Source organism: Ranitomeya imitator, chromosome 1, assembly GCF_032444005.1.
Source record: "Ranitomeya imitator isolate aRanImi1 chromosome 1, aRanImi1.pri, whole genome shotgun sequence".
Lineage (NCBI taxonomy): Eukaryota > Metazoa > Chordata > Amphibia > Anura > Dendrobatidae > Ranitomeya > Ranitomeya imitator.
Window position 1 is genome coordinate 617,481,001 of NC_091282.1, and position 15,184 is coordinate 617,496,184.

Consider the following 15,184-nt stretch of genomic DNA (forward strand, 5'->3'; position numbering starts at 1 on the left):
GGATGTGTGTGTAAGAAATTCAAACTAGCAGCATATATGTAGAGCATGTTTCATTACTCATATTATTACTGCATGTAAGGCTGAAACCTGATGAATTGTGTGGATCATATTAATGCATTGATGTTCCACAATGTCTAAGTGCAGACCCAAAAATCAACATCAGGTTCCCAGATACACGCTTAAAGAGACCATGAAAAGGGCAACACAATAAAAAAAAAGGTATAATAATAGAAGATATACAGATTGAGAGTAAAAATGTGATCATTTCACAATGTAGAATCATTACCAAAAATTACCCCAAGGGGGGCTGTTTCATTCTCTCTGAAAGAGACTGTGATGGGGACATCACAATACACTTTGCAGTTATTACAAGAGATAGAGACTACATGTTTCACCATTGCACAATGTACAAAGGTTTCCAAAAATTAACCAAGGGGTCTCTCTCAGACCATCTGAAAGATGCCGTGATTGGGACATCACAATACACTTAGCAGTTATTACAAAAGGTAGAGAGTGCAAGTTTCATCATTGCAGAAAATGCAAAGGTTTCAATAAGTACAAAACAATACCCATGTGGGGTATACATAGATGAACACTAAGTACTTGTTGCAGAAGCAAGAGGAGGAGGAGGTGATTTCCTGAACAAAATGGGTTTGGATGGCAAAGGATGGACGTTAAGACAACTTTGCAAAAACCACATTTGGCCTGCATTTACATAACATTGCTGTCATCCGTAGGGCTTACAAACTCAGAGGAAAACCAGCCCTTGTTCAATTTTAGAAGAGTCAGCCAGCCTGCATTTTCCGTCGACAGGCGTGTGCGCCTATCCATTATGAATGCATCGGACAAACTAAAAACCCGCAAACCCGCTCAGACAACACACTTGCGGCAGGGCAATGCAACACCTCCAAGGCATGCAAGGAGAGGTCAGGCCAAGTGTGCAGCTTGGGCAACCAATCGCTAAAGGGCACTGAAGAATCCGGAAGGACGCTGGTATGGTCACTTAAATAGTCCTTCACCATCTTGGTCAACTTCTCCCTCCTCGTCATAGTTACACCCTCAGATATCCCTTGCTGATGGGACGGTCTCATGAAAATGACCTAATTGGTGGACGAACCCCCCCTCCCCCGAGTTGCACCTGGTGTGTGTGGCTCTCCCTTGTAATCCATGTCAGTGAAAAGAGCCGGTACCTCTGCCACCAACGGTGTCAGAGGGTAATTTTTTGAGCAAGTCTTCCACTACGGCCCTCTGGCATGCATGCACTGAAAATGGTGAAAATGGCTTTTCTGCCTCCGACATGAGATAAGCAACTTTCTTTTCTTGCTATGCATCAAGAAAGGTGCACAGCCAATATTTCATGGTGGACAAAATGTCATTAACGCAAGGGTCTTTGGAAAGGCATCTGGACATGAACACTGCCATATGTGGCAGACTACAGAGTCAAACATTCATTGTCCTCACCAGGAACAACACTAACAATCCTCTCCTCCTCACAATTCATAGCCTCCTCCTCCTCTTCAGGCCATCCATGCTGAACTGGCGTGAAGCTGGGATTGGGAGTCACCTCTAGCACAGAGCAACAAATCCTGTTCCTCCTCTTCCTCCTCCTGTTCCTACTCATTACCCAATGTGGCCTGAGAATACTGTGTGAGGTTAGGATGTGTGGTATCAGCTACTGTACAATCTTGCTCCATAGCCACCTGCTCGGCATTCAAAGCTTCCTCTTTCAGATTCTGCACCGAACATTTTAATTGACAGAGCAGTGGGATGGTTAGGGCTCATACTCACATGCGAGAAACTCGGATGAGTGTCGCACGTCAATACGCGGCAGTGCACGATTAACTCAGATCGGGGTGTGCTTCCGCATAGCAATACATGCAGCCACACGCTCCACTCCTGAGTTAAGGGTGCAGTGCCGGGTATTGGCGTGTGAGACTCATCTGATTTTCTCGCATGTGAGTATAAGCCCTTACACTCATAATAGCGTCATCAGCACTTTGAAGAACCTCACATAGGTCAGCGATCCACACCCACTTGGCATTGAAAATCTGGAATTCAGAGACTGCCCTCTGCTGCTTATTAAGCCTTGCCAACATACAGAAGGTCGAATTTGTGCAGGTCACAAATCAGTCGGTGACAAGGCAAATTAAAGCACCGCTGCAGCGAAGCTAGACCAGCAAAAGCCTGAGATGACGTTTGGAAATGTGGCAAGTAAGTCAAGCAAGTCAGGGTATGTTTTTCAAAACCACTGTACAACCAACCACGTGGGCCATGCATGGAACGTGTACCAGCTTGCCGAGCTTTAAAGCCACCCAATATTGTACACAATCAGGCCTGGTTGGAGGATCAGCAGGGAGAGCCACTGATAAGTCTGTTTTTTTATTTCTTTTAACAGCTCGGCTGCGTTGTGAGCTTTATCATCTAAACAGATGAGCTTCAGCAGAGCGTGCTGCCATTTTGCCAAAACAGTTCTGCAGATTTCCCATCTGGGAAGTGATGGGGAGGCTATTTTCACTGAGGATGAGGAGGAGGGGAGACAGGAAGTGGAATACGAGGAGACTGAAACCCTGAGGGATGTTGGGCCCACTATTCTTGGTGTGGGTAAGATGTGTGATGCCCCAGCCTCTGACTCTGTCCCAGACTAAACCAGGTTAACCCATTGTGCCGTCAGGGAAATGTATCGTCGCTGTCCACAAGAACTTGTCCACATGTCTGTGGTTAGGTAGACCTTCCCTGTGACTGCATTGGCCAGAGCACAGCTGATATTGTGTAACACGACTGCGGAGCTGCCACCGCCAAGAGGTCATGGAAAGACTCAGTTCTCACAAGTAGAAACGGCAGTCGTTCCAGGGCTAGCAATCTGGCAATGTGCGTGTTAAGCATTTGGGCCTGTTGGCTGGAGATTTCTGCTTTTTAGTAAATATCTGGGGCAGGGAAAATTGAATGCTGTGCTGGACAGCAAAGTGGATGTGGTTGCTGACTGTTATGTGTGTCCAACTGCTGGTTGTGGGTAGGAGGTTTCCGCGCGTCATGATCGAGTCAATAAAAACAGCAATAAAGATCTTGTTCCCAGGCTGTTACATGAGTGTCTTAGATCTGAAGTACGCAAATTGCCATGTCCCCATGGTCTTGAGGAAGACCAGCAATACCTGAGGGTAGTGGTATAAATAAACAAATAACTCAGACATTTCCAGTACAGAGCTCTGCCCTGTGGTCTGTCCATGGCCCGAGGATCTTCACCACGATTGTTCTGTAGGTGACGGTACATTTACGGGAAAAGAACATGTTAGTAGTGCCATATCTGGATTTTTTAGTGATCTACAGAACACAACACAAATGCAGTTCTCAACTAGGTCACTAGCCGAGCCACTATGTCCAAGCTCTGTTGGATGATAAATATTGAAAAGTCGAGGCCTCAGCCCCTGAAGGTTCAGTCCTTCTTAGGGCTTATTTTGGACTCAGAGAAGCAGCTCTGTCTCCTACTAGAGGAAAAGAGAGACAGGATTATAGTCCTAGCATCAGCGGTATTGACCAACCCAATCATGTCTCTGAGGAAAGCCATGTCCCTTTTAGGATCAATGACATCATGCATCCCAGAAGTACAATGGGCCCAGTGTCATTCCAGGGCCTTACAGTAAGATGTCCTAGAGGGAGATAGGAAGCTTGCTGGGTGTCTAGGGGAAAGATTATGCAGGAAGCAGTAGACTCCATGGCCTGGTGGCCAGATCCAGGGAATCTATTGCAGAATGTTTACTGGTTCCTCTAAATATCAGACGTGATCGTGACAGACATGAGCGCAGAAGGATGGGACGTGCATCTCAGAGACCATATAATCCAGAGAATCTGGTCAGAGGCAAAAACAGATGGTTCCTCAAACTACAAAGAGCTGCTAGCAATAAGGAATGCAGTAATAGGGTTCCTTCCCCATTTAGAAGGAAGCCATGTTCGAATAATGTTGGACAATTGAACATCAGTGGCCTTTATTAATCATCAGGGGGCACAAGATCCCGGCCCCTAATGCGGCTAGCTCGGGAAATTCTTCAGGTTATGGAGGAACATCAGCTACAAATATCGGCCCTACACGTAAAGGGGAAGGAAAACGAGGAAGCAGAATTCCTCATCCATAAGACGGGGAATGACAGCTGGATCCCTCAGTTTTCCAGCAGATTGTTGATCTTTGGGGGCAGCCAGAGGTAGACTTGTTTGCCAAAAGGAAGAACAGAAAGAAAAAGATCTTCTGCTCTCTAAACCAAAGAGAAAAACCATACGCAGTGGATGCACTACAGATTCCTTGGGGTTTCCTACTGGCTTATGCATTTCCCCCGTTAATGTTGATCCCTGCACTTTTGAGGAAGATTTGGGAGGAAGGGGCAGACGTCATCCTCATTGCTCTGTTTTGGCCCAAGAGACCATGGTTCTCATGGATGAGGAGGATGTCCTTTATGGATCCCTATATTCTCCCAGATGTTCCATTTCTCCTCAGGCAGGGTCCAGTGTCACATCCTCAGAACTCAGGTCTACATTTGATGGCCTGGATTTTGAGAGGACACTGCTAACACAAAAGGGATTCTCTCTGGCCTTGGTCGCTATCCTGATGCAGAGTAGGACGCCTATAACAACTAGGATATATGGCAGGATATGTTTTTAGCTTTTTTCAGGGCAGTCTGCCGGGGGTACAATCCCAATCAGAGCTATCTTAGAGTTCCTTCAGAGGGGTATGGAGATGGGCCTAGCCACCAGCACCCTTATGGTGCAGGTAATCCGCCTTAGTAGCCCTATACAACTATAACTTGGCAGCGGATAAATGTGTGGCTAAGTTCATTAAAGCATGCGAGAGGTGTAGGCCTATACCAGCTCCAAAAATGCCTCCATGGGACTTAAATCTAGTCTTGGAAGCCTTAACAAGATCGCCCTTTGAACCCCTTCATGATGTGTCAGTTAAGATACCAATGCTAGAAACAGTGATTCTAGTAGCCCTGATGTCGTCCCGCAGAGTTACTGATTTACAGACCCTATCTATTAATCATCCTTTTATGCAGGTATTAGATGATGGTGATTTTGTGGCCAGATCCAGCTTATCTCCCCAAAGTGGCCTCGAAGTTTCATAGGAGACAGGAGGTAGTTCTTCCCTCCTTCCGTAGAAAGCTAAAAACTGCAGAAGAATACAGACTTCACACAATAGATGTCAGGAGGGCCCTGATGCAGTACTTAGAACTAAACAATGGAGGAAGGATGAGACCTTATTTGTGTAATTCCAGGGATTCAGGAAGGGGAATGGTGTTACAAGGGGGACCATAGCTAGATGGATAAGGGACGCCATTAGCTTAGCTTACACCTCTAATGATAGGCCAGTCCTTGTAAGCCTGAAAGCCCATTCCACCAGGGCCATGGCGACCTCCTGGGCTGAAAGAGCAGAGGTGTCGATTGACAAGATATGTAAGGCAGCTACATGGTCTTCCTCTTCCACCTTCTATAGACACTGTCACCTCAGACTGTCCTCCTCTGTTGACCTGTCCTTTGGGAGGAAGGTATTGCAAGGGGTGATCCCTCCCTAGGGTGCTTTTGATCTATTTAAATCTCTCTGGTGGTGCTGTAATGGGAGAAAGGAAAAAATGTTAGTTGCTTACCGGTAACAGAATTTTACAGAGCAAATGACAGCACCCTTACAGTTAGGTCCATATATATTTGGACAGAGACAACATTTTTCTAATTTTGGTTATAGACATTACCACAATGAATTTTAAACAAAACAATTCAGATGCAGTTGAAGTTCAGACTTTCAGCTTTCATTTGAGGGTATCCACATTAAAATTGGATGAAGGGATTAGGAGTTTCAGCTCCTTAACATGTGCCACCCTGTTTTTAAAGGGACCAAAAGTAATTGGACAGATTCAAAAATTTTAAATAAAATGTTCATTTTTAGTACTTGGTTGAAAACCGTTTGTTGGCAATGACTGCCTGAAGTCTTGAACTCATGGACATCACCAGATGCTGTGTTTCCTCCTTTTTGATGCTCTGCCAGGCCTTCACTGCGGTGGTTTTTAGTTGCTGTTTGTTCGTGGGCCTTTCTGTCTGAAGTTTAGTCTTTAACAAGTGAAATGCATGCTCAATTGGGTTGAGATCAGGTGACTGACTTGGCCATTCAAGAATATTCCACTTCTTTGCTTTAATAAACTCCAGGGTTGCTTTGGCTTTATGTTTTGGGTCATTGTCCATCTGTAGTATGAAACGACGACCAATCAGTTTGGCTGCATGTGGCTGGATCTGAGCACAAAGAATGGCTCTGAAGACGTCAGAATTCATTCGGCTGCTTCTGTCCTGTGTCACATCATCAATAATCACTAGTGACCCAGTGCCACTGGCAGCCATGCATGCCCAAGCCATCACACTGCCTCCGCCGTGTTTTACAGATGATATGGTATGCTTTGGATCATGAGCTGTACCACGCCTTCACCATACTTTTCTCTTTCCATCATTCTGGTAGAGGTGGATCTTGGTTTCATCTGTCCAAAGAAAGTTCTTCCAGAACTTTGCTGGCTTTTTTAGATGTTTTTAGCAAAGTCCAGTCTAGCCTTTTTATTCTTGATACTTATGAGTGGCTTGCACCATGCAGTGAACCCTCTGTATTTACTTTCATGCAGTCTTCTCTTTATGGTAGATTTGGATATTGAAACGCCGACCTCCTGGAGAGTGTTGGTCACTTGGTCGGCTGTTGTAAAGGGGTTTCTCTTCACCATGGAGATTATTCTGCGATCATGCACCACTGTTGTCTTCCGTGGGCGCCCAGGTCTTTTTGCATTGATGAGTTCACCAGTGCTTTCTTTCTTTCTCAGGATGTACCAAACTATAGATTTTGCCACTCCTAATATTGTAGCAATTTCTCGGATGGGTTTTTTCTGTTTTCGCAGCCTAAGGATGGCTTGTTTCACCTGCATGGAGAGCTCATTTGACCGCACGTTTACTTCACAGCAAAACCTTCCAAATGCAAGCACCACACCTCAAATCAACTCCAGGCCTTTTATCTGCTTAATTGAGAATGACATAACGAAGGGATTGTCCACACCTTTCCATGAAATAACTTTGGAGTCAATTGTCCAATTACTTTTGGTCCCTTTAAAAACAGGGTGGCACATGTTAAGGATCTGAAACTCCTAAACCCTTCATCGAATTTTAATGTGAATACCCTCGAATGAAAGCTGAAAGTCTGAAATTCAACTGCATCTGAATTGTTTTGTTTAAAATTCATTGTGGTAATGTCTATAACCAAAATCAGAAAAATGTTGTCTCTGTCCAAATATATATGGACCTAACTGTATATTCCCTCCACCGCTTTGTCACTTTTGGTGTGCACTTTTAAGGGTGTTAAGAAAAATGTGTTTGGTGATGGTTGTGTTACTATCTGGAGGTCCTCCCGTGCACTGAAACCAAACTGATGCGGAGGAGAGGTACCGCCTTTGTAGTAGATTTCCTGTCCTGGTGGGCGAATACCCTCTCTCAGGTGGTGCTGTCATGGGCTCTGTAAAATCCTTTTACCGGTAACTAACTAAGATTTTAACCTATTATTAAGGTTAAAGTTTTAACCTATTAATCCCGAGTGAATATGGGAATAATGTAATCTCTTCCTCCTGCTAATACATCTCAGCGGTCATCGCCCAGGCAAAGCAGCATGCATTGCCTCATGTGTGCCAGGCTGCCCAGAGGCAACGGCAAGCTGTTCTTGGTGGGAGGTATCGTCTGTATCCCCCCAGCCACATTCCAGTGAGGCCTGTTCACTTCTTTGAGTGCGGCTCTGCTGTGACTATGGTTGTTTCTCATCCTCCAAAACTGTCTCATGGATAGACATTTGTGTACCTGGCCACTGTTGGTACTGGAACCCATACTCCAAGACAAGTGCATGCCTGGCCTGATAATGGAATGAATGGTCCCTGTTACTCCTACGCTTCCTCTTGTGCCACCACCTTATCCATCATCGCCTGCAACTTTGTTTTATTTAGCACGCATAGAAGTAGGATAGTAACGATGGTGGTGGAGTCACCAGCGCTACCCATGTTCATGGAGTACTCGAAGCAGCGCAACAAGGCACACATGTCTCTCATGGAAGCCCAGTGGTTGGTCATGAAGTGGTAGTGTTCCACAGAGCGACACACTTGTGCGTGCTGCTGAAACTCCAGTATTGCCTTCTGCTGCTCGTACGGTCTCTCCAGCATGTGCAAGGTGGAGTTCTACCTTGTGGGTACGTTACATATGAGGTGGCGAGCCGGAAGGCAGAAGTGGCGCTGCAGCGCAGACAGACGAACATGTGTGAGAAGGTGCAGACAGGTGACAGTGTGAGAATGTCGGAAGTGTGCACAGACGGCCTGCAGTTTTAACAGCAGCTCTGACATCTATGTAATTTTTTTCTTTTGTGAAGCTGTGCACAACAAAATTCAGCACATGCACCAGGAAAGGGATGTGCGTCAAACTAGCTAGGCCCAGAGCCGCTAAGAGATTTTGCTTGTTATCGCACACCACCAGGCTGTGCTTGAGGTTTAGCTGCACCAACCACACACCTGTCTATTCTTTCATCCCCATCCACAGCTCCTGCATGATGTGGGATTTTTCCCACAAAGGGATGAGTTTCAGAACAGCCTGCTGTAGTTTCCCCCTGGCTGTGCCGAAGTTGGTGGTGCAGGTGTAGCGCTGACCGGAGGAGGAGTAGTTGGAGGACGGAGAGTAGGAGGAGGCAACATGGACAGAGAAACGTCTCCAAAGCGTCCAGCAATCCTCTGCAGTGGTAGGACTTGCACCAAATGTTTTCTGCCTCTGGCCCAGCCAGCACATCATTTACTAGTGGGCAGAGATGTAATGTCCCTGCCTATGCTTACTAGTCTGTTTATCGGTGGTCCTGATTTTATGTGTACTTGATTTTATATGCAACATGTTCGCGCAGGATAGGGATGGCACACCAGCACATTTAGTGGTGGCTGGGAACCACGTACTGTGGCTCCTATGATTCCAACATATTGTTAGCCTTTTAGAAATCACTTGTGAGACCGCATGTATGATATGGGATCCAGTGTTTGGGGGACTTACAGCTGAAACCTTCAATGGGATGGTGTGGGTATGCTCGGTGACATTGCTGGTGGTGGTGCTGTCACATCCTCTATTTGCGGGTAGCCAAGTGGCCCTGATGCTCAGGAGGGGAAGGAAAAGGCCGAGAATGAAGCAGAGGGAGCAGGAGGAGGCAGCTTGTGATTTGCATTCAGATGCCTTGTCATGCAGGTGGTGCTCAGGTTAAGAGTATTTCTGCTTCACTTCAGTCTCTGACTGCAAAGTGTGCAAACCACCCACTTCTTGTCAGGGAGCTTCTTTAAGTTGGCTTTGGTGTGCCCAGTTCGTTGGTGCCGTGGCCAGTAGTAGCCAACGAACTGGCTAGGGGCCACCCTCAGTGCTTTTTCACCCTGCTCCCTTTTTGGCTGTGCAGCTGGGGCAGTGTGACTGTCACCTCTTCCTCCTAACTGCCTATGTCACTCAAATGACCTTAACTCCATGTGGGATCTTGGATATCATCATCCAACATCGCATCATCACACCACTGTCTGTAACTCTGCTGCCCTATTAATCCACTTCTGTCCTCGCTACTCCTCCTCTTCTCCCCTCTGCAAAACCCTTCATTGTCCCCAATTCCACAATATGAAGTAGCTTGGTTCTCCCTCGAAGGGATGTGTCTGTGTGCTAGGTTGCTTTTCTTTTTATACCATTGGATGCTTATTTCCAAATTGTGACCTCAATATGCTGTATTCAGTAATGATGGATGCACCAGAACATAAAGTAAATCATCACATTTTACGGTTCTTCCTTAAAAACTTTTTTTTTGGATGCCAAGCTACAAATTGTGACAGTTGTTTTCCTTTGATCTGTCTCAGATGTGGAGTGAAGACGCTTTTTATTGGCGGTATATTTAATTCATCTGGATTGGCCATATTTTTTCAACTGCTGATTCGAGGCTTCCTCATTTTTACTGTCATTAATGCATTTTTAAACATGCTGACGATCATAGATCTATGTATATTGTTATGTCAGAGAAAATGTGAAATGCACAAGAGCTGCAAAGTGGAAATAGTCTGTGATAGTCAGAAATCCTTTGTTTTTCTACAGTGTTTGGATTTTTTTATTACATTTATTGTGTGTTTATTCTTTTTTTTTTTTTCCTTTTTTCCCCTTGATTATAAAGTCCTGAACCTAAAATTTATTTTACTGGTCAGTGTCTCAACATTATCTGAAAAGAAATCCCCCCCAATGACTGACTAACTTTTATGAGAGAATGCAGTGGTCATGCTCTGTGATGGACAGTTGGAATGCTCTGTGATGGACAGTGGGCATGCTGCGTGATGGACAGTGGGCATGCTGCGTGATGGACAGTGAGCATGCTGCGTGATGGACAGTGGGCATGCTGCGTGATGGACAGTGGGCATGCTGCGTGATGGACAGTGGGCATGCTGCGTGATGGACAGTGGGCATGCTGCGTGATGGACAGTGGGCATGCTGCGTGATGGACAGTGGGCATGCTGCGTGATGGACAGTGGGCATGCTCTGTGATGGACATTGGGCATGCTCTGTGATGGACAGTGGGCATGCTCTGTGATGGGCAGTGGGCATGCTCTGTGATGGGCAGTGGGCATGCTCTGTGATGGGCAGTGGGCATGCTCTGTGATGGGCAGTGGGCATGCTCTGTGATGGGCAGTGGGCATGCTGTGTGATGGGCAGTGGGCATGCTCTTTGATGGGCAGTGGGCATGCTCTTTGATGTGCAGTGGGCATGCTCTTTGATGTGCAGTGGGCATGCTCTTTGATGTGCAGTGGGCATGCTCTTTGATGTGCAGTGGGCATGCTCTTTGATGTGCAGTGGGCATGCTCTGCCACATTGTAGCATATTTTAGGTGGACGCCCTGAAGCTAATTTTGCATTGAGTCCAGAAGCTTCCAGAAATGCCTCTGGATGTTCAGACACTGAACAAGCTTAACCTAGAATTTGCTTAAAGGGAATCAGTCAGCAGGTTTTTGCTATGTAATCTGAGAGCAGCACGATGAAGGGACAGAATCCCTGTTTTCAGTGATGTGTCACTTACTGCACTGCTTTGTGCAGGTTTGATAGAATCCCTCAAGGATAGGATAGACGTCACTCCGTTTTGTTCAAGGTGCCAAGATAAGGATACCACTCCTATATCTCAAAGTATATAAAAAATCTGGCACTTTATTTGACGCAAAACATTTGTTTATTCAGATCAGGCAATCCCAGATTCATGTGTATCATTTCGGCCTTAGGCTGCCGTCACACTAGCAGTATTTGGTCAGTATTTTCCATCAGTATTTGTAAGCCAAAATCAGGAGTGGGTGATAAACACAGAAGTGGTGCATATGTTTCTATTATACTATTCCTCTAATTGTTCCACTCCTGGTTTTGGCTTACAAATACTGAGGTAAAATACTGAACAAATACTGCTAGTGTGACAGCAGCCTTACAATCAGACCTTCATCAGACTTGAATTGAAAGAATCCCTGTTATATCTACTGTAATGGAATCAGGGTATCTGCTCCTAAATTATTCTGCATTCAAATGAGATTCCTTTTAACTTTTGTGCCTCTTAAATATTGAGAGAGAAACTTCAAAATTGTACTTCCTGGGAGAGTAATGCATCCTAAATGTATACAATGATTTCTCGTGTGCATGCAGATTCTTATGCTGAGTGCCTAGTACGTGGATATAGTATAGGACGGCTGACCTTGCCGTATAATAGAAGAGCGATGTGCGACACCATGCCACATAAGTAATTGTATATGTGATGTACAGTATGATGCATAGAAGCAGTAATTTACATAGTATTCAATTCTTCTAGTGAAACTGGCCATAATACTAATACAAATTGTTTCCATCTGTAGGCCACAAAAGAAGTAATAGAGCGGGAAGCTCCAGGGATGGCCTTGGCAATGCTAATGGGATCCCTCAATGTTACACCCCTCGGAATGCTCTCTAGGTAAGAATTTACTCTTATAAGAGATGGTATTTTTATTGCTGCAATCCCAAATATTCAGCGAGTAAAACTGGTACCGCATACCGTATTAAATAATCTCTTAGACCTGATAAAACTGGTGTACGTACTTTGAAAATCCATGTTAGAATGCTGGAATGTGATAGGAGGAGGTTTGCAAGGGCTCTGGTCACACATACACTTTAGGCTATGTGCACACAATGTGTTTTTCATTCGAATAAATGGTCCAAAAACGCAATGGAATACTAAAGCAAGGTAATTCAATGACAATCCTGAAGTGTTGTGCACATGATCCGTAAATTTCCGTCTGTATTTGCAGCATTTTATGTTCTGCAGCATGTCAGTTTTTTGTGTGTTTTTACAGGATTTTTGACTCATTGACTTCATTGAGTCAGTCATATCTGCAGCAAAAACGCAGGTGTAAAAAGGTTTGCTTATTTGCTGCCAAAAACGCTGCGATTTGTCAAAGGGAAATCATGTCAGAAGGAGGAAGAGTGTGTGGGCGAAGAATATGTGCTTGTCTCTGCGTATGGGTGGAGAATGTGTGTGGGCAGAGAATATGTACGTGTTTCTGTGTGTGTGTGTGACCCATGCGACGGGTGTACCTAGGCGTTGTCTGATGGGACTACTACTCCCATCCTGCTACATCATTTGTCACATATAACAGAGACAGCATAAGCCGATGATGGGAGAATAGTCCCATCATCCGGCGCCTGTGTTCACTCAAAAAAAAATAAAAACATTTACATATTCACATACAAAATACATATTCGCCTAGCACCTAATCCCTGAAGCCCATGTCTCCTGTAAACAATCAAAAATAATAAACCAACACATACTCGCCTTTCTGCCATAGTTCATTTAATACCGAGTGTCCCACGTCGATCTCACCCGGCCGCCAGCGATACACTGACAGGAGGTGATCGTTCCCGCAGTGTATCACGGAGCTGCTGTGAGAGTTCACTGGAGTTCATCAGCTGATCAGCTTTGGTGCTCTCACAACACCGCTGCATGGGAAAGTTCTCACACGGCGGTAGTGCCATAAATGAGAGCAATGGAGCTGATGAACTCCGGTGAACTCTCACGGTGGCTCAGTGATACACTGCGGGAGCGATTACCTCCTGTCAGTGTATCTCTGGTGGCCGGCTAAAGCGGTCACATCTCCCGATGTGACTCTTCTACACGTGAGATCGCCGTGGGATTCTCGGTATTAAATGGACTGCGTCAGACAGGATAGTATTATTTGTTGGTTTATTATTTTTTGATTGTTTGCAGGAGACAAGGGTGTAAGGGATTAATTGTTCAGTAAGTATGATAAATTTAGATTCAATAAAGGAGTCTGTGTGATTATTTCAAATAAAGCACTTTATTCTATGAGTCTGTGTTTTATACAATATCACTATGGGGTTAGTAATGGATAGGTGTCTTATAGACGCCTCTCCATTAGTAACCTGTGTGCTTGATGTCACCTCACAATACAAAGGTGACGTCAACCCCACAAATATGAACCCCAATAGCCTCCGCTACAGGGCAAGTGGGAAGAGCGAGTCTGTGCCAGAATTGGCGTATCTATAAGATGCGCCATTTCTGGGGTGGCTGATAGCTGATGTTCTTAGCCTAGGGGATGCCAATGTCCATGGTCCCTTTCCAGGCTATTAATATCAGCCCTCAGCTGTCTGCCTAGCCTTTGCTGGTTCAATTTTATAGGGGGACCATGTGTCAATTTTTTTCTGGGGTTCCCTGTAAAGTAGCCAGTAAAGGCTAAGCAAAAAAGCTGTGAGCTGATATTAATAGCCTGGGAACCTTTGGCTATTGGCACTTTCCCAAAATATTAACAGCAGCTCTCAGCATTTCGCTTTTCCTCTGCCAGTTCTGAAAATTTATGCGGGAGCCCAAGCAATTTTTTAATTTTTTTTTTAAATAAACAGATACTGCATTTCATGCAGATTTGTGACAGTTGCTTTTTTGTTACAGCATATGTAGGTTAATTATGTTAATGCTCCTACATAGGTGTGTGTGTGTGTTCATTTAATATTAAAGAGAGTATCTGGCCGAAGAGGTTGAACAAGGAAATGACATCACAATTCTTTTTTTTAATGATAATATATCTTTATTTAGCTCTATGGATTTGCAAAAACGCATGAAAAAAGTATAAAATACTCACATATTTTCAGCTGCATTTTTCTGCCAAGAGATGCAGAAACCTTGCAGAAATATCTGCAAACAAATACGCAATGTGCCCACATAGCCTTAGATGAATGACTGCCAGACAAGTTTTCGGGTTAGACCCACATGTAATCTGTATGGTGGTGTTCTAACTCTTTCTTATGACAGACTTCAGGGAAAATAAGGGCCACCATGTTGGAGGATGGCTTGGATGAGGATGCATGTGTCCTTTATGCTATGTGCGCAGGTTGAGTATTTGCTTCCAGAAATTCCTGCATCTCTTGGCAGGAAAAGCATGAGTTCTTTTAATGCGTTTTGCATACATTTTTGTACAGCATTGAATGCTTTTTTTTTTTTTTTTTTTAGATAAATTAACATATTTGGAAAACACGTCTTGTGATGTAATTTCCTGGTTCAACACCTTCTTTTTCATTCTGATGCAGTGGCATCAGGGTAATGGGATTAGGGCTTGGTGTCAGCAGTTGTCACTGACACCAAACCCTAGGTTTAGTAATGAAGAGGAGTCAGCAAGACACCCTCATTACTAAACCGGTAACTGGCAGAAATCATCGTGCACACCTGTTAATTTGTACAAAAAATGTAAAAAAAAAAATCGGTGGGCTCCCACTTAATTTTCATAACCAGCAAAGGGAAAGCCAACGGATTAGGGGTGATGTTAATATTGTGGGAAGGAGCCAATAGCCATAAATGTTTTCAGGCTATTAATATCCGCTCACGGATGTTTGCTTAACCTTAACTGGCTAGTTTACAGGGAACCCTAGAAAAATCTAACCAGCAAAGGCTAGGCAGACAGCTACTGGCTGATAGTAATAGCCTAGGAAGGGGCTATGGATATTGACCCCCTTCCAGACTAAAAACATCAGCTCTCAGCCGCCCCTGAAATGTCACATCCATAAGATGCACAAAATCTGGCTTTTAACCTCGCTCTTCCCACTTGCCCTGGTGTGTTGGCAAGTGAAGTGATATTATT

At 44.7% G+C, this 15,184-nt stretch overlaps 1 protein-coding gene across 40 annotated transcripts in view; it reads left to right on the forward strand.

Moving 5' to 3' along the window:
* GPHN (gephyrin) overlaps window positions 1–15,184 on the forward strand; it is a 490,719-nt gene that overhangs the window by 202,039 nt on the left and 273,496 nt on the right. For all 40 annotated transcript variants that reach the window (XM_069726492.1, XM_069726580.1, XM_069726522.1 and 37 more), the window contains exon 5: window positions 11,918–12,012. In XM_069726492.1, the coding sequence (XP_069582593.1) occupies window positions 11,918–12,012 (95 nt within the window). The remainder of the gene's footprint in view (window positions 1–11,917; window positions 12,013–15,184) is intronic.